This window comes from Primulina eburnea, chromosome 3, assembly GCF_022965805.1.
Source record: "Primulina eburnea isolate SZY01 chromosome 3, ASM2296580v1, whole genome shotgun sequence".
Taxonomy (NCBI): Eukaryota; Viridiplantae; Streptophyta; class Magnoliopsida; order Lamiales; family Gesneriaceae; genus Primulina; species Primulina eburnea.
The window spans coordinates 9,622,356-9,642,934 of record NC_133103.1 but is presented as its reverse complement, the minus strand read 5'-3'; the positions used below and the strand labels follow the sequence as shown (position 1 = coordinate 9,642,934).

Genomic DNA, 20,579 nt, shown 5'->3' with positions numbered 1-20,579 from the left:
AACAAATAGTAGCTACAGTGCGGGCTTTTCAATTTTATCACGGGCCCTCGTATTTCCTAAAAATCCAACCAAACGGGTGATTAGCCGGGATAAAATAATCTATCCCGACTAATCACCCGAACCAAACGCAGGCTGAAATTTTTATTACACAAATTAAGAGGATATTTTTTCCATCCTAATTTTCGGTTCCGAGCTAAAATTGAGCCTAAAGCCCAAACCTGCCCAATTATTTTTCAACCGTTTGTAATCGTGGCCCATCCATTCGGTTAATCATGTGATATAATTTTTAGAAATTCAGATAATCCATTTAAATGAAACTATAAATTTATTCTATTTTACTGGAAAAAATATTTATCAAATGACATCTGAAATATATTAAATATATTAATATATTTTTTTAAAATCAATGGTAAATATGTTGAAATTTAAAATTTATATTGAAATTAGGTTGGGCCCAATATCTGGGCTTTATTGTGGGTTCCGTTTAGGGCCTCGGGTCATTTTTTAAACTTGGTAACCCAAACCCGCCCGACCCCAATAGTTGCGAACTGCAATCACCCCACCGAATAATTTCTTCTCACCGCACGGAACCCTCGCCCCAAAAAATACACGTAACGCCTCTTCCGCCGCCGCCTAAACATCGGGCCGCACCAGTTTCTCCGGCGACGGTTCATTTATCGTTTACACATCTACTATAAATCTAAGGTTTCTTAAATATCGTGGTAAAAATCATAATTTAAGGAGCCAAATAACGGAGAAGAATGCCTCCGAAGCAGCAATTGAAAGGGGATTTGGCAAAGAAGCAGAAGATAGTCGAAGACAAGACTTTCGGGCTGAAGAACAAGAACAAGTCGAAGTCTGTGCAGAAATATGTGCAGTCTCTCAAACAGTCGGTTCAGCCTAAACCAGATGCTACCAAGATCAATGCCCAGGTCGCGCAAGGATGTATAATCTTTACTTTTGTTTGTATCTGGATATATGGTATTGTTGAATGTTCGATGGATTGTTTCTTTCTACGGTGATTGATTTATCTATCCGTGTATTGTTTATTGGAAAATTAACAGAAGAAGAAAGAGGAGGAGCTGGCGAGAGAGAAAGAGCTTAACGAGTTGCTTAAAGTTGCTATCAGACAACCTAAAGTTCCTGTTGGTAATTTCTTTTAGTTGCTTTTGTTAGCCACTATTGATATCTGTTATCCTATTTGGTATCGATATGATGCAGTTTAATCTTTTATTTGTTAGCAAGGATATGAAGAATTTTGTGATGGTGGTGTGTGTGAGAGTAGTGTGTGTGTGTGTGCGTTCTTACTTTTGTTGTGGTGATGAGGTTACCTGGGTGGCTTATCTTTGATGTTTTGCATTTAGGTGTGGATCCAAAATCAATACTTTGTGAGCATTTTAAGTTGGGACAATGCGCAAAAGGGTTCAAATGCAAGTTCTCCCATGATTTGAATGTGCAGAGGAAAGGCGAGAAGATCGATATTTATAGTGATAAGCGCGATCAAGGTTTGGTCTTGATGTATTAATTGCAGCATTCAATTATTTCCTGTCATTTTTTAATAGTTCCTGACCTTATTTTCTATTTCTTTAATCGTTTTCTTTGTTACAAAAGAAGATGGAAAGGAAACAATGGAGGACTGGGATCAAGAGACATTGGAGAAGGTTGTTGAGTCCAAGAGCAATGAGTACAACAAAAACAAGCCTACTGACATTGTAAGTGTTTGTTTGTTTGGTTTCCTTTTTATGAATTTTTCCTTGGAACTATTTTTACATTTCCCTTTCCTTGATGTTTTGAACCACGCACGATAATTTTATTATCAATTCTATACCGTGGGTTAGTTATGGATGTTATTTGCACAAGTCTATGACTTGTGAGGATGAGCTTGTGTATATTCAAGTGATGGCTAGATAATACGTTTCTCGATTTTCTGATAAACGGTCATGACAAGCGAATATCATTTGGTCTTGCATGTAAACTGTATGGGATGAGAACTTAAGACTTGCATGAAGATTAGAGTGCTGGATCTTTAAAATTCTAATTGTACTGCAGAATATTGGGATGAATATCATCCCGATAAAGAAATTAGTTTAATAATGAAGGGTGTGTTCTGCTGAAAACAGAGTGGAATTTTTCGACTCATTCTGTGAACAGTCAGACATGTTTGGTAATGAAAAATGGTCTGGTTTCATAATTTGTTCAATCAATTTATTCCATGAATGAAATTATTTTTTTTTACTAGATTGGCGAGAGGAGGCTGTGCGTACTTGATTAGCATACAACACGCTCCATTCGGAAATCTGTTTTTCGTTTTTTTTTCTTTTTATTGTACAATTCCCTTGCCATGCCTTGTTCATTTGTTTATTTTTTTGCAACTTTAATTGACAAATTTGAGCCTTGCCTTTTCTTGTAATTCTTTGTAGGTATGTAAACACTTTTTGGAAGCAGTGGAGAAAAAGCAGTATGGTTGGTTTTGGGTTTGCCCAAATGGAGGTAAAGAATGCCATTACAGACATGCACTTCCTCCTGGATATGTTTTAAAGTCTCAGATGAAAGCTCTTTTAGAAGAGGAAGCTGACAAACTAACAATAGAGGAGGAGATAGAGAACCAGGTAATCTGACAATGCAGTAACAAGTTTTGTTTTCATCAGCAATTTATGTTATAAATAATCTTATATTGTAGCTCCAGTTCCTTAGCTTCCTCACTTTCGCGTACTGATAATTTTGATTCTATGCTATATGGTATGATACTCGGTTGGCAGCGAGCGAAAGTGTCTACTACAACACCTATGACTCCAGAGTTATTCATGCAATGGAGGCAGAAAAAGATGGAGGAGAGAGAAGCTGGTCTGGCTGCACAGAGGGCAGAGAGAGCCAAGAATGACCGCATGAGGTAAGGCTTCTTGATTGAATGCTTAGATTTTTTTATATTCCCATAGGTGTAGTATTTAATCAATATTTCTGCCTTGTGTCGCAGTGGTCGCGAGCTTTTTCTCTCTGATTCTAGCTTGTTTGTTGATGATGCTGAGGCCTACGATAAGTACCAGCGAGAAGAAGAACCAGATCCAGAGCAGAAGGTAACTTTCCTATGCTTTGTTCATATTTCGTTGATTTATTTATTCTCCATGACCCTTCTTCTCTAGCTAAAACCCCATCATTTTCTCTGCTATTTACTACACATTTGATTAACAGTCTCAATTGTGTAGGTCAACAAAGATCAAGCAACGGATGGGCCTAGTTCTTCAACTACACAGGACACAAGAGATAATCCCGAACATGACAATGATAATGGTTATGATGACGACGAAGATGATGATGATCTTGACATGGATGAACTAATGGAACTGGAAGCCAGTCTTTCGAGAACAACATTACAAATCAGGGAACCAGTTGACAATGCTCGATCCTGAACTCAGCAGAATACCATCTAAGATCACATTTTTTACTCGACTCGAGTCCTAAATAATGCTCAATCACGACAAGCAGCTGAATTCGTCTTGTTTTCGTGGTTGTGCTGATATTAAGTTTTGTAAGGTCCATTATCTTGCCAACTCTGTCAGAGTAGTGTCTTTTTAATACTGGTTTGAGCTGGAGTTCTTGTTATAAACTCATCCACAGTTTCGATTCGATTGTTTTCTCTTTTACGTTTTACTGCGTACGTGTTACTATTTAATCTGCCCCAACTCGTCCTTCAGGCTAATTGTATTCTCCCAACGATAAGTTCAAGCTTTTTGTACACACACGTACACATAATTAGAGATGTAAACGAACAAAATCGTTTGTGAGCTATTCGAAGCTCGATTCGATAAAGCTCGTTTAATGAGGCTCGTTAAGATAAACAAATAAAACTCAAGCTTTACATTATTCGGCTCGTTAGCTCGTGTACATGTTCGTTGGTAAGTTCATGAGTAATCTTTTAAATGAAAAAAAGTAATAGTTTTGATATTTGATTTATTGATTTTGCATATTATTTATGAAATATATAGAAAAATCTATTAAATTTATTTATTATAATAAATTTACAAATTTTAATAAGAATAATATATTTTTAAAAATATATATATAATTTACTTTTTAATTGATTTAATGAAAATTTAAATATATAATTCATATTTATTAAGTTTGTTTAGGCTCGATAAAGGCTTGAATAAGCTCGTGAGCCATGTATATATTCGTTAAATAGCGCTCGAGCTCGGCTCGATTATAAACGAACCGAGCTCAAACATTCAAGAATTCGGCTCGGCTTGACTCGATTACATCCCTACACACACAGCAAAATACTAATTAGGTCTGGAAATTATGATTCTGCTCTAGAAATAAAAAGGTCCAAGCAGTAAATTACCATAATTGGGAAACATAACTAATATACACACAAAAGCAAAATAACTAACGATGGCCGTAGGCCGTCTGTTGCAATCGGGACGGCTTGTAAAATATCACAATTTGTCAATCTTTAGTTATATTAGACGAGGTGGGCTCGTCTGCAACTCGTCACAATCCAACATTTAGTTCGGCAGATATTCAATTTTTAGTTATATTAGGTGAAGCGGGTTCGTCTACAACTCATCACAATCCAACATTTAGTCATTTGGACGGGTCAAGAAATTGTCCATATAACTCGCTTATTTAGTGGGTATATATATATCAGTTCGATATGTCTAATTCATTTTTATAGTTTAGATAATTATTAAATTATATTTCTTTATATGTAACGTGAATTTTGAAGATTAATCTCCAAGCAATATGTCAAACAGACTTCCAACTAACTTTTTCTTAAAGTTCGTTCTTAGTTGAATTAAAATCCCAAACCTCAAATTCCCGAACTTTGATTTATTTTGCCAGTCACTCTAATAAGAAGATTCTATAATGTTAAACATATCATCTTTATGTTTCATTATCTTATGTATCCAATCATTTTAATAGACTATTTTAATAGAAATCCTATAATCTTAAAGTTCATAAGCAACGTATATCGGTATGTGATATAAAAAAAATTTAAGATTTCATTTGACTTTAATATATTTCGTTTTAATACAAAAGTTACAGAGATTATATATTACTGAATGAAGTATATCAATGTTCGTAACTAATTTCTTGTTGATACCCCAACAAACTTTTTCACCGTAAAATTGAAACACGCTATTAGAACTGTCGGGTCTCCCTCTCTATGAAAATTCACACTTTTTTATTTTTTTTTGTGAAAAATAATTTTTTCCCCTTAACAACGAAAACTAATAATAATTTTTTTTTATAATAATACTATTTTTTACTCCTCATGCCATTAATATAAAATTTATGAAACTTTAAGAATATATATATATATATATATATATATATATATATATATATATATATATATATATAAACACATACAAAACATGAGTAGATATCTTGTGAGATGGTTTCACGAATCTTTATGTGTGAAACGGATCAGCCCTACCGATATCATAATAAAAAGTAATATTATTAGCATAAAAAGTAATATTTTTTTATAAATGATCCAAATAAAATATTCGTCTAATAAAATACGATTCGAAACCGTATCACACAAATTTTTGCGACCAAAACATCTATGTGAGCTAAGATAACATGATACATATAACATAACAGATAAAACATGGGTATCAAAACTATATATATTCCTTTCTTCTTTCCTTGCATTCTCATTCTCTTCACTGGACATTAGCATTCGGCGCCATTTGGAGATGTTGAACCTTAACTTGACGATGGACTATCCATCAGTCTCCATCATCGACAATTATCTCACACAACCTGGCGATCATAATATGGAATACTCCGGCAGCTCTAGCTCCTCCGTCGTTAATTTGGAGACCTCCGGTGAAGAGGACTCTCGTCCCAATCGTGCCTGCGGTTTCAATGTTTGGAAGAGCAAAGGACATTGAGGTGGTTGACGACACTGAGAAATCAAGCGGTGGTTACGTGATGAAGGAGTTCTTCCCGGAGAGCGCCGGAGCGCTGGTGTTGGATCGGTTGGAGAATCAGAGTGGACCGGCGGCGGAGCAGAGTTTTGTTGCCCAGCAGAGGCAGCAGCTGGTCAGGAAGGGGAGGAGGGGGCCGAGGTCTCGTAGCTCTCAATACCGTGGTGTGACGTTCTACCGCCGCACCGGACGTTGGGAATCTCACATTTGGTAAAGTTTCGTTTACTTCTTCGGTTAAGTTCTTAAATGAATAATCCAAAATCGATCGGAAGCTAATTTTTTGGTAATGTTGAGTGACGGAGAACGATTACTAGTTGTTGAACTTACATTTGTTCCTTTGCATGTGATTATTGTGGCTACTTGAGCTAGAGTTTGTAACCACTATTTGATTTGAGTTTTCGTATGTGATTTGTGCAGGGATTGCGGTAAACAGGTTTATTTGGGTAAGCTACCTTATTAGTGATTTGGCTTCGTTCCATTTAGTTGTATTGATTTTCTTGAAATCATTTGTTTAATTAAACTTGAATTTGTAGGGGGATTTGACACTGCTTTTGAAGCGGCCAGGTAAAAGAGGTTTCAATTGTTGCAAGTTGAGCTTAAGTTTATGGATTGGCTGAGTTGTGGTTGATGAAATTGTGTGAATGCTGATACTTCTACTGTAGGGCGTATGATCGTGCTGCGATTAAATTTCGTGGGCTGGACGCAGATATCAATTTCTTCGCCGGGGAATATGAAGAAGATATTAATCAGGTTGTTTGAGGATGCGATTTTGTGGTTGATCCTCTCTCTTCTCTTCATGAGCTGACTCTTGTATTGAGACTTAATACCTTCTTTGATCCACAGATGAAGAATTTAACCAAGGAAGAATTTGTGCACATACTTCGGCGCCAGAGCACGGGGTTCTCCAGAGGGAGCTCAAAGTATAGGGGAGTTACATTGCACAAATGTGGACGATGGGAAGCACGGATGGGGCAGTTTCTAGGCAAGAAGTAAGACGGCATTACAAAAACTGAGACCATTTATAAAAGGATTTATATGTTATTAATCATAATGATATACAAGAAATGGTGTGATATTCATCGTTTTTGGTATGTGGCATTGAAGGTATATCTATCTTGGATTGTTTGACAGTGAGATAGAAGCTGCAAGGTGACTGTTCAAGAAACATCACTTAGTAAAGCCTTTTTCATGTCTAAATTTGTCTGAGGCAGCTGGTTTGATCTGCATCTGTTGATGTTGATTAGGGCATATGACAAGGCTGCTATCAAGTGTAATGGAAAGGAAGCAGTCACCAATTTTGAGCCGAGCACATACAATGAGGAGATGAACTCCGAGACGAATGGAGGTAACCACGTTGAGTAACGTAAATCATTTTTAATCCTACAAGCTCGAAATATTGTCCAAATCTTCGCTTTAGACCTTTGAAAAATTTCTTGTTTTGATTCACATGCTGTCCTTGATTTCTCTTAGCTGGAAAAGAGTATGATCTAGATTTGAACTTGGGCATAGCTCCCCCTCATGTCACCAATAGACAAACTCGTAACCTCGAGACGGGAAGTTTTATGCTTCACGGGTCAGAGAAACTGCCTCAAGATGAGGCAAGGGCAAGTGTTTAGATTCAAATGCAGAGTTTGCTTTCTCATGATTTTGTTCTGTAAGCTTGAATGTGATCTCTCATTGGGTTTCTCATTTCTTGCTGCAGAACTCTGAACACCCTTTATTCTGGAGTGAAGCAGATTTCAATTTTCATCCCATATACAAAGTAGTCCATTCTTGCTGTTCCTATCCTTCATTGTGTTATAACTTCACTTCATTCTCAACATCTGTTTTGTGCAGGGAACGGTTATAGGAATGAAGGGCATGGAAATGAATTCTTTAGCCAATTGGACGGCTTGGACATCCCCCGATAATTTTCATGGCGTTCATCCCATACCTTTCTTCTGTACCGCAGCATCATCAGGATTCGCTAACGCAAGTTTCTCAGCTTCCAATCCAAGTAACTCATCCCATCACAACTACTCGATGATATGAAAGCAGCCGCAACGTTTTGAGCTTGTCTTCCTCGTCACACCGACTCGCAGAGGATATCTAGAGTTGGTGTACTAAAAATACAAATCCATACACATATGCTGGTAAAAACGCTTTTAGTTTCCGTCCTAAATAGCAAAGCGTTTCACAAATCTGAATATGAATCATCAAGTCTTCCCACTCGAAATTTGAATTTCCAGTCTCAGCATACTGCTTGCATTTGGCGATTTGTATGGTAAAACTCATGCAGATGTAATCCATTTCTTGTTTCATTGTACTCGAAAGATTTTTGCTCACACCAGTAAATCCATGGATTGAAGTAATGTATTGGGTTGAGACAAAACTCGAAATTTAGAGAAATCAGTACAATGTCTTAAAAACAAAAGGTATGTTGTCCAACGTTTTCATTGAGTTTAGTATAAATTGTGTAGAATTTATCGTATATACCCCACGTTACCAATGGACTTAGCTAACATTATTAGATAAAACAAACATTTATTTCTCAAAATATAAATCAACCATTGGTCCTTTTGTGTATAAAATAATATACTTTTGGTGTTGAAATCATATAAACTAATATACTATTGGGCAAGTGAGGTTGCTTGTAATTTCCAAGTGTAAAAACCATAGTCTAAAGAGGGTAGGGGCCAATGCCATCGCAATTGATTCATGGGTACTTGCAATGGAACAGTTCAAACTGAAGGCCGATTCCCCCGTCCTTTTCCTTATAACATAATCATATTATTTTTTGATGTGACAATTCTTACTGTACATTTTTTTGGGTACAACAATTGTCATTTCCATTAGAAATATAGCTGTAAATTTTATCAATATACTATACGTTCATGGGAAGCCTGTCCCACTCAACTAAGGTTTTTAAAATTATGTATTTTTTGTCTCCACTTTGACATCACATCTAAACGAGAATGCCAAACTTCTCATTCTCATATTTCTACCAAAATTTTCTTATATTTAATTTAACAAGTAACATAAAAATCGGCATAGACGACCGCTTAAGACGCCGGTAGACCGCTTCACAAAAGTGCTAATCGGCCACCTATGCATCTAGATGGACTTAGGCGGCTGAAAATATTTTTTTTAAAAAAAAAAAACTTTTTATTTGAAAAGTTTGTTGGATTTTAAAATTTAAAGCTCAATTAAAATAAAAAAATTGCTGTGAAAAAGTTGGTAAAAAGTAAAAATCTCAAACTCTCAAAATTTACCAAACTACACACTTTATAATATTTTTCTTTCTACTCAATTGTGATTTTTTTCACAAATGAGAGATCTATTTATAGAGTTTCTTTACACATAATCCAAAAATAAAATTCATCATCACATACATCATCACACACTAATTTTCAATATTTACAACTCTTATTTTCAACATTCAAATATTCAATACACACATTTTAAATTATTTTTCAACACTCCCCCTTGTGATGATGATCATGATACGATGATGTCTTCATTACGTGTTTTTGTACTGTCTCGTTAAAAACCTTATTAGGAAAAACCCATTGGGATAAAAACCATAGTAAGGGAAAAAGAGTGCAGTCACGTAAACTCCCCCTCATGTTGACACGAACAATTCTTTACAAATTTCGTAGATTGCGCATCTCAATATTATATATGTGCTTTCTGAATATTGACGTAGGAAGTGCATTTGTGAAGAGATCTGATGAGTTTTCACTTGATTGAATGTGACGAACATCAATACATTTATTCTTCTCAAGCTCCTTAGTGAATGCGAAGAACTTAGGAGGAATATGTTTAGTTCTGTCGCTTTTTATGTATCCTTCTTTCATTTGAGCAACACATGCAGCATTATCTTCGTATAGTATCACAGGCTTCTCATCGAATGATAATCCACATGAAATTTGGATATGTTGGGTCATTGATTTTAACCACACACATTCACGACTTGCTTCATGTAGTGCAATAATCTCGGCATGATTTGATGAAGTTGTTACGAGCGTTTGTTTCTGTGAACGCCAAGATATTGCAGTGCCTCCACAAGTAAATACATATCCAGTTTAGGAACGTGCCTTGTGTGGATCAAATAAGTATCCAGCATCAGCATAACCAATTATACTTGGATTAGCATCTTTTGAATACAAAAGTCCCAAGTCTGTCGTTCCTCGTAGATAACGGAATATATGTTTAATCCCGTTCCATTGTCTCTTTGTTGGATATGTGCTAAATCTTGCCAACAGATTCACGGCAAAAGATATATCAGGCCTTGTATAATTTGTAAGGTACATAAGGGCACCGATGACACTTAGATATGGTACTTCTGGACCAAGAATATCTTCATCATCTTCACATGGACGGAATGGATCTTTTTCTATGTTTAATGATCTAACAACCATTGGAGTACTTAAAGGATTTGCTTTATCCATATTAAAACATTTAAGCAGTGTTTTTATAACCGGACCGTTAATCGAACCGGTCAAGCCTTAAAAAATGGTTCAACCGGTTCAACCGATTCAACCGAACGGTCGAACCGGATCAATAAAATTAATATTTTATTTATTTTATATAATAAATAAAATAGTAAAATATTGATTATTTATGTTTTTATAGTTTTTACTTAATTTTTAAGATGAAAATTACAACAAATATCCAAATAAACACCACTTTTCCGGTTTTTTCGGGTTTTAACCAGTTTTCGGTTTCCGGTTTTTCCGGTTTTTTCCGGTTTAACCGGGTTTTAACCGGTTTTTTCCGGTTAAACCAGTTTTTCGGTTTTTTCCTTATCTCCGGACCGGTCTGGAGGCCGGTTCGTGGTTGAACCGGTCTGACCGGTCGGTCCGGTTCGATTTGGAAAACAGTGCGTTTAAGGATCTTTTCTGTATAATTTGTCTGGTGAACAAACATTCCACATTTTTTTTGTTCAATTTGTAAACCCAGACAATACTTGGTTTTTCCAAGATCCTTCATTTCAAATTCTTCCTTCAAGTATGACACAACTTCTTGAATTTCCTTATTCGTTCCAATGATGTTTAAATCATCAACATATACAGCAATAATTACGCATCCGGATGTTGTTTTCTTAATGAAAACACAAGGGCATATTGAATTATTTACATATCCCTTTTTCATCAAGTGATCATTTAGTCGATTATACCACATTCGACCTGATTGCTTTAACCCATATAATGATCTTCGTAATTTCACATAATAACATTCCCTGGGTTTTGAGCTTGTGCTTCAGGCATCTTAAATCCTTCAGGGATTTTCATATATATATTACTATCAAGTGATCCACATAAGTAAGCTGTAACAACATCCATAAGATGCATTTCCAAATTTTCAGATACCGCCAAGCTAATCAAATACCGAAACGTAATTGCATCCATCACAGGAGAATACGTTTCTTCATAATCAATTCCAGGCCTTTGAGAAAAACCTTGTGCAACAAGTCGAGTTTTATATCTTACTATTTCATTTTTCTCATTTCGCTTTCGAATAAAAACTCATTTGTATCCAACAGGTTTTACACCTTCAGGTGTAAGGACTATAGGTCCAAAAACATTACGTTTATTTAGCGAATCTAATTCAACCTGGATGGCATCTTTCCATTTTATCCAATCCTGCCGATTTTTACATTCACCAAAAGATTTTGGTTCATGATCTTCGTTATCATTTATGATGTCGATTGCCACATTATAAGAAAATATATCATCAATTTCTTCTATATCTTTTCGGTTCCATATTTTTCCAGTATTAATGTAATTGATAGAGATTTCATAATTCTCGTCAGTTTGTGGTTCTACAGAACATTTTCATCATCATGTGTTTCTTCAGGAACACCATTCTCTATTTTGTGATCATCACGTGTTTCTTCAGAAACATCATTCTTTATTTTGTGATCATCGTGTTTCTCTATGAATTTTCTTTTTCGAGGATTTTTATCCTTGGAACCGACTGGCCTTCCACGCTTCAAGCGTTTAATGACATCATGAGTATCTTCACTTTGTTTCTTTGGAATTTCAATTCGAGCAAGGGCATTTGCAGCATGTATATATGATTTAGTTACCCCTTTTGTGTCTGCAAATGCATCTGGTATTTGATTTGCTATTATTTGCAAGTGTACAATTTGTTGTACATCTTTTTCACATTTTTTTGTTCTTGGATCCAGATGTAACAATGATGATACATACCATGTAATTTCTTTTTCGGTATGTTTCTGTTCTCCCCCTAACATTGGGAAGATTTCCTCATCAAAATGACAATCAGCAAAACTTGTTGTGAACACCTCTCCTGTCTGAGGTTCAAGATATCGAATGATTGATGGACTATCATAACCGATATAAATTCCAACCTTTCTTTGATGTCACATTTTCTTTCGTTGTGGTGGTGCAATAGGCACATACACCATACATCCAAAAATTCTCAGATGAGAAATGTCTGGTTCTTTACCAAATGCAAGCTTTAATGGGGAGTATTTATGATATGCACTTGGTCTGATGCGAATTAATGAAGCAGCATGTAAAATTGCATGTTCCCATATAGAAATAGGGAGCTTTGTTTTCATAATCATTGGTCTAGCAATCATTTGTAGACGTTTAATCAATGATTCAGTCAATCCATTCTGTGTATGTACATGAGCAACATGATGCTCAACAATGATTCCCATAGACATACAATAATCATTGAAAGTCTGGGAAGTAAATTCACCAGCATTATCAAGTCTAATTTTCTTGATTGTATAATCGGGAAACTGATTCCTCAATTTTATTATTTGAGCAAGTAATCTTGCAAATGCAACATTTCGAGTTGGCAATAAATAGGGGTGTCAATCGGGTGGGTTGGGTCGGGTTTCGGGTCAACCCGCGAATTTTTTTTTACTTTTTTTTCAACCCGAACCCAACCCGAACCCGAAGCAACCCGAAAACCCCCAACCCGAACACGAACCCGTATAACCCAATTCAACCCGTCTAACCCGCCTAACCCGAATTTTATTAATTTTTTTAAATTTTTTTTTTTATAAAAATTAATGTAAAAACTTCTTAAAAATAAAAAATAATAATAATATTTTAATTTAAACACATAATAACAAGATTTTCGATTTAAATTTGAAAGTTTAATCATAGAAAATTAAAAGTATATTTACTAAATCAAATAAAAAATTGTTAAAAAAATAAAAATATGCAAAATAAATATCAAATGATGAAAATTTAGCATATAAATATACAATAAATTCTGTTCAAACATACAATATATAAAAATATAGGTAATATTTTCAAAAAAAAGTTTGTGGGTCAACCCGCGACCCAACCCGACCCAACCCGAAACCCGCCTAACATGACACTAACCCGAATCCACCCAACCCGAACCCAACCCGAACCCGAAAAACCCCAACCTGAACCTGATTTTTTTCGTGTTGGCTCGTGTCGGGTTGACGGGTCGTGTCGTATTTTGACACCCCTAGCAATAAACATACATGTGACCATCTGCTGGAGGCATCAATCAATACCATAAAGTATCTGAATGGTCCACATGGTGGATGGATTGGTCCACAAATATCACCCTGAATACGTTCAAGAAACATTGGTGACTCAGTTTGGATTTTGACTGGTGATGGTCTTATAATAAGTTTTCCAAGAGAACATGCTTTACATTGAAACTTATTATTCTGAAAGATCTTCTGGTCTTTCAGTGGATGACCATGTGTATTTTCTATGATTCTTCGCATCATTGTTGAACCAGGATGTCCCAATCGGTCATGCCAATTTGTTAATATTGAAGAATTATCAACTACCATGTTTGATTCAATGGGACTTATATGTGTATAATGCAATCCAGTAGGGAGCATTGGTAGTTTTTCAATCACATATTTCTTTCCTGATTTATATGTGATAAGACACATATTGTAACGTACCGTACTTTTTACCATTCAAAATTTGCGAAAAAAAATTAAAAATTTTCTTAAACATAAAATTTCATAGGTCGTCACTTGTCATTTAACTTAATAATATTAAAATCAACATTCCCAACTAATATTTTCCAACAAAGTACTTATTTCAAATCATCTCACATCCAACATAAAAACATAATATTTTAAAGTTTTCATAAAACATAAACATAGTGGTCCTCGGGTTTAGCCTTCCGCTCAGTCCAAGCCTGCCCCTTGGTCGCCACCTCCTGTCTCCTCATCAACATACTCACCTGCATCGATCAAGTCTAGTGAGTCTAAAGACTCAACACGTATAAACTGAGAATAACGAGTATTACATAATAAAACCACATACAACTTCAAAATATAACATATATACTTGAAACTTAAACTTTGCGTAATAAACTTGAACTCTTAATAAACTTAAACTTTCATAATAACTTTGAACTCTCATAAACTTCTTTGAACTTGAACATACATACTTTGAAACTTGAACTTGCATAATAACTTGAACTTTCATAAACTCGAGCTTTGCATAAACTTTGAACATACATGCATACATAATATGACGTGCCATCACATAAACTTTTCTTTAAACATGATTTCATACTTCAACATACTTAACTTCATCATTTTGCGTAGAGGATGTTTCAAAGCAAGTGACCCATAACATAATAAATATCTGATCAGACAAACCACAGTACTGGGCTGACAGGGACGTATCCACTGCCACATACATGAGATCCATGTTCATAATTTAACAGGCCAGTTGATCCACGTTCATAATTTAACGCTTCACAACCACGATCTAACCCGTTCATAATTTAACGGGCGGATTGGTCCCCGTTCATAATTTAACGCTTTCCAACCGTTCATAATTTAACGGGGTGGAGAGGTCCTCGGCCACGTTCACCGACTTCCAAACCCATTCACTTTTGGTCACAAGACATTTAGCATACCTCAAAAACTTCAAATATTTTCTTTGCACGTCATACATACTTACTTTGCATTGAAGGATTCGTTGGATGTCAATCGGGTCGTTGCTGCAACATACTAATATGAATACATAAACTTAACTTGTACAACTTAAACGTAAATGTCATGCTTAATCCCAAGCTAAATAAATTCTTAGAACATTCTATAATTTCCCATGACATAACCCTGTAAAACATCATATTAAACCATGGTATAAAACCTCAAATCAAACCTTAAATAATAAAAGAATATACCTAAAATCTGAAGGTACACGGACCCCGTCCCTAGGTCCGTATCATGGTCCGTGTCCGTGCGCTTAAAAATTGTTGTGATGAAATAAGAAGGCACGGACACCGTGCCTACCTCCGTGTCCGCTCTGTTCGACGAATTATTTTATGAAAATTTTGCGACATGTCTATTCTCCCAATTAACATATAAGGCATAAAGATTCATCACTATGAGACCATTCTAGGACACCATAACAATGAACTAAACTTTTATAATCACCCTACAATTCATACGACCCAAAATATTGTCATTTATATTAAAGTTTATTTCTTACGACATCTTAATAATTCAAGCTCTTAACGACATGAATCAAAACCTCAAAAATACTCTAAACATCATTACTAACTTTCTTATATGCAGCAACGATCACCCATCGATCCCCAACAAAGCCTGCAACATAAAAACTTCAAGAACATATTAAAATTCATAACTTTCTTGAAACACGATTTGAGCAGTCATACTAAAAACACCATAACTCACTCGTTTTTAATCCAAATTACTCAAATTTTATATCAAATCGAACGTATCAAAAAGATCTACATTTTTGTAATTAAAAGTTTTCTCAAAATATGTACCGAAAAATCGCAGTTTTCGAAAGAACAGCAAAACATGAGTTTTCGGATCTAAAAATAGCAGTCATACTAAAAACACCATAACTCACTCGTTTTTAATTCAAATAACTCGAATTTTATATCAAATCGAACGTATCGAAAAGATATACGCTTTTGAAATTAAAAGTTTTCTCAAAATATGTACCGAAAAATCGCAGTATTTTACAGAACAACAAAAACGTGAATTTGATGATCCAAAATTGTTTCCAACTTGATCTAGACGTGATTGCTCAAACTTCTACGCATCGCACATATAATTTTCGCATAAATAACAACACAACGCATAATATGACAAGTTCGATGCATCAAGAACAGAATATACGTACCTTTTGATATTTAAAATATTGTAACGACGATACCGAAGCGGAAATGATGCGGAAGACGATCCAGGACGAACGTGACTCAATTTTCTTCAAAGAAAACTTACTAAAACTTGCAGGAAATTTGTAAAGGAAAGGAACGATGCTTGTTGAAAGGAAAGGGGAGAGAAGAGGAATAATATGGAGGTTGATGGAGAAGAGTTTAACAAACACTTCTCTTCCTTTTAGTCAAAAGAAGTAATAACATGTGTGTTTTGTTTTAACAATAAAGGTGTGTGTGTGTACGTGTATGAATATATATATATAATTGAATATATGTGTGAGTGATATGGAGATTATTGACAAAAGAGTTTAACACAAAATTCTCTTCTCCTTTAGTCAAATAAAATAATAAAATTGTGTTTATTATTTTTGTGTATGTGATATACGTGTGTGTATGTAATATGCATAATTGAAGGTGTGTGTGTGTCTATTAGTCAAAAGAAGTAGGAGAAACGTGTGGGTGTGTCTAATTAGATATCATTTGTGCTAAGTAATAAATAAAATACTAATAAAAATGTTAACCCACTTTAATTTAAAATAAACTTTTCAATTAAAATAACACACACAAAAATACTAATTTTAAACATCTTAAACTTTTAAAATTACTAATTAAATGATTTAGGTTTAAAATTACTAAACCTAAACAAATCATTTAAATTGCCCCTATCTCAACTTAAAATAAAATGTCACAATTAGAATCACTAAAATCCACATTTGATAAACTTTTAAAATTTAAACTCCTAAAATAACTTAATATTTAAATTAGGTTTTTAAAAATATTAACACTTCATAAATCATTTAAAATGTCTCATACCTAACTTAAAATAAATACCACATTAAAATTTACTAAAAATCGTCCCCGTCTCCTTTCCTTGATCTCGTCTCGAATAATCGTCTGAAACATAAAACTCAAGAAACATGTTAACATACATTAAATAAACATAAATAATTAAAATAATAAATTTCATAAATTAAATGAAAGCATACATTAAAATCATTTAATAAAATACATAAGAAATTTAAAAACTTGCATTCACGAGGTTCATGTGGACTTCTAATTTTCGAGACATCACACATATATTTCTCATTCCCTTCATTCATTGTTTGAGTATCAAACCAATGAGAATATATATCATTAAAACTCAACAAATTTCTTTTCGATTGTGGTGAATATAAAGCATCATTGATAAAAAAAAATTGTACCATTAGGTAACAAAAATTGTGCTTTATCACATCCTTTAATCAAGTCTACAGGACCTGATATTGTATTCACCGTTATTTTTGTTGGTTTTAGTTCCAAGAAATATCTTTTATCTCGGAGGATAGTGTGCGATGTACTACTATCGGGTATGCAAACTTCAGCTTTGCTCATAGCATTTTCCATATTTGAACTTCAAAAAAATATGCAATGAAATAAAATTACTCACAATACATATATAAATATAACACATATTATAATTGTACAATAAAACATTATTATATGAATACATGAAAAACAAATTATTGTACATTTATATTCTACCACTATATGGTTCATTTTCAGAAAAATCATTGAGAAAGTCTGCAGCATCAAAATTGTTCATTTCTATCCCACCAACATGTTGATCATTTCCAGAGAAATCATTCATAAAATCATCAACATCAAAATGAGTTGAATCACTCAAACGGTCACTGCGTTCAGTGAAGTTGGTCTCCTTTTCTTTCCCCTTTAATGATTCTTTATAAAGTTTACAAAGGTGCTCAGGGGCTCGACAAACTTTGGACCAATGTCCTGGAATACCACATCTGTAACAAGAACTTTCATATCTTTTTGAGTGATTCTCATTAACACTTGTATTCTCATGATGCCTTTTCAGTGGATGGTTTGAGACGCTCTTTTGAGATGAGTTATAAAAATAATTATCTCTATTATTTTCAAAACCACGGCCGCGTCCACGACCACGACCAATTCCACGTCCACGTCCACGTCCACGACCTCGACCTCGACCAAAACCTTGTCGTTGAAATTGATTTTGGTTTCCAGGTTTAAATTCATTTTTACTTACAGCATTTGCTTCTGGAAATGCTGTTGATCCGTGGGTCGGGACTGATGATTTCTCATTAATAGCTCGTTGTTCTTTTCCGCCACAAGAAGACAGGCGATGAGTTCAGAATATCTCGCAAATCCACGTACTCTATATTGTTGCTGTAGAGTAATATTTGATGCATGAAACGTGGAAAATATTTTTTCAAGCATCTCAGATTCTGTGACCTCATGTCCACAAAATTTTAATTGCGAGATTATTCTATACATCGCCGAATTGTAATCACTGACTTTTTTAAAGTCTTGGAATCTCAATGTATTCCATTCATCCCGGGCGGTCGGAAGTATAACTTCTCTTATATGTTCGAATCTTTCTTTCAATCCTTTCCACAAAGCCATGGGATTTTTTTTAGTCAGATATTCATATTTTAATCCCTCGTCGAGATGTCGACGCAAAAATATCATGGCTCTTGTCTTTTCTTGTGATGTACATATGCCATTTTCTTCAATAGTCTCGCTTAGACCCAATGACTCAAGATGCATTTCTACATCTAGAGTCCATGGCATATAATTCTTTCCCGTGATGTCGAGCGCAACAAATTCGAGCTTTGTTAAATTTGGCATTGTGGTACTAAAAAAAATTATGATACATTTTATTAGTTAATGAATATTGCAATACAAAGTAATGGATAAAAAACAACTACAAGCATTTGTAAAAATAAAGAAAATACACGAGGAGGATATTCTCCGATAAATACAAAACTCGTGAGTATGATAACCAAAATAATTAAAAATAACCTTGAGAAAGCCATCTTCTTTATTCTTCGAAAAATTTAATGAAGAATAATTTTTAGAGAAGAAGAGAAAGTTGGAGTGATTGAATGTGTTTGTGAGATGATATTTATAGGGCAAAAACTAGCCGTTTGTTGCCGTTTATGCCCGTTGATGTACAAAAAAATAAATGTATGTATTTGTATAATTTTATGGTAATAATATGATGTATATAATATTAGACATGTTTAAATAATTATGTATATCATATCATAATATTATAATGAGTGTCATAATTTATTTTGTTTAAAAATCTTATAGGCTTTTATACTTGTCGTATCCCTTGCCGGGAGTGTGTGATGTCGTCTTAACATCCTCCCAGGATTTATAACAAGTTTTTGAAAAATTTATTTTTATTATTAATAATAACATTATATTATATATTAAATATATATACACAATAAATAAATAACAGTAAAATAAAAATTATTACATTTGTTACCTTTTTCTTCTGTTCGGAGCTTGGAAAAGTATGCAGGACTTTTAGAGCTTCGTGCTGATAACGTGTTGTGAAAAAGTAAAAATTTATGGTAAAAAATAAAAATCTCAAACTCTCAAAATTTACCAAACTACACACTTTATAATATTTTTCTCTCTACTTAATTGTGATTTTCTTCACAAATGAGAGATCTATTTATAGAGTTTCTTTACACATAATCCAAAAATAAAATTCATCATCACCTACATCATCACACACTAATTTTCAATATTTACAACTCTTATTTTCAACATTCAACATTCAAATATTCAATACAAACATTTTAAATTATTTTTCAACAAAAATGAGTTTTTTAGCTGTTTTAAATCAAAGTCCAACGAAAAAGTATTATTATATTATTATATAAATTTAGATTAATTAAAATAAATAACAATAATTTTATAATAATTAATAGAGTATCAATATTTATTATTTTATTATTAATAAATAATTATAATAATAAATTTTTTTTGTAGCTATTATCTTGAATTTAATTAAAAATAATGATTTGATTATTACAGATAATTTCATTTCATTTCATTCTCACGTCTCCGTTTTATTGAAGAAAAAAAAAATTGGGTGAATTTCAGTCAAATTTAGTGCACATTGACGAACTAGGGGTCAGCTAAAACAAGGGTCTGTTCATTTTCAAAAATAAAAATTAAACTATGGCTCAGGGGGTAGGCTTTTTAAAAAATAAAATAAAATTTAGCCACTTCCTTTTCTCCAAACTCCCGATGAACAAATATGTCGAAGATGGTAGATGACGATTTCATAGGTCTCGAATCTACTTTCTTTAAAGGGAGTATAGTATAAGTGGTACTTGGACTATAAGCTCGTGGCTTTAATTTTTCTCGTTTTCATGATTTATTAAATTATATAAAAAAAAAAATTATTTTACGTAAAACATTAACAACGAAAATCATGTGAACAAACTAATTAACGACAGAAATAATATAAAATACAATCGCTAATTTAAAAAATCGTCGCAAATTAGCGATGGTTTTTTGGAAAAACCGTAGCAATATTTAGTTTAACAGCAATTTTTCAATGCTACGACAACGATTTTTCACCGTCGTCAGACGTCTACGACAACGGTTTTTCACCGTTGTCTTTGAGCACATTCTTTAACCACATGACTTTTA

At 33.9% G+C, this 20,579-nt stretch overlaps 2 protein-coding genes and 1 long non-coding RNA gene across 5 annotated transcripts; 2 read left to right on the top strand and 1 right to left on the bottom strand.

The window, feature by feature from the left end:
- The first annotated feature begins 536 nt into the window (after window positions 1-536).
- Window positions 537-3,633, top strand: LOC140826157 (zinc finger CCCH domain-containing protein 21-like). Of its 3 annotated transcripts, none has more exons than XM_073188316.1 (8): window positions 537-932; window positions 1,065-1,149; window positions 1,365-1,505; window positions 1,615-1,712; window positions 2,421-2,609; window positions 2,760-2,890; window positions 2,975-3,074; window positions 3,204-3,633. In XM_073188316.1, exons 1-8 carry the CDS (start codon window positions 762-764, stop codon window positions 3,405-3,407), a joined length of 1,119 nt encoding a protein of 372 aa, XP_073044417.1. In that variant the 5' UTR covers window positions 537-761; the 3' UTR covers window positions 3,408-3,633. The 3 variants fall into 3 exon arrangements, with proteins under 3 accessions (XP_073044417.1, XP_073044416.1, XP_073044418.1); XM_073188315.1 differs by having other exon boundaries at window positions 1,612-1,712; XM_073188317.1 differs by having other exon boundaries at window positions 537-945; window positions 1,612-1,712.
- A 2,031-nt stretch (window positions 3,634-5,664) lies between these two features.
- On the top strand, window positions 5,665-8,302 carry LOC140828187 (floral homeotic protein APETALA 2-like). Its single transcript, XM_073191167.1, has 7 exons — window positions 5,665-6,146; window positions 6,354-6,379; window positions 6,470-6,500; window positions 6,599-6,686; window positions 6,780-6,925; window positions 7,041-7,085; window positions 7,181-8,302. The coding sequence occupies exons 1-7, from the start codon at window positions 5,875-5,877 to the stop codon at window positions 7,296-7,298; spliced, it is 726 nt and encodes a 241-aa protein (XP_073047268.1). The 5' UTR covers window positions 5,665-5,874; the 3' UTR covers window positions 7,299-8,302.
- A 5,591-nt stretch (window positions 8,303-13,893) lies between these two features.
- LOC140828186 (uncharacterized) lies at window positions 13,894-16,266 on the bottom strand. The gene is made up of 2 exons (XR_012117144.1): window positions 16,067-16,266; window positions 13,894-14,138 (listed from the first exon to the last, which is right to left on the bottom strand). It is a non-coding gene; the product is annotated as an uncharacterized lncRNA (long non-coding RNA).
- Window positions 16,267-20,579: the final 4,313 nt, after the last annotated feature.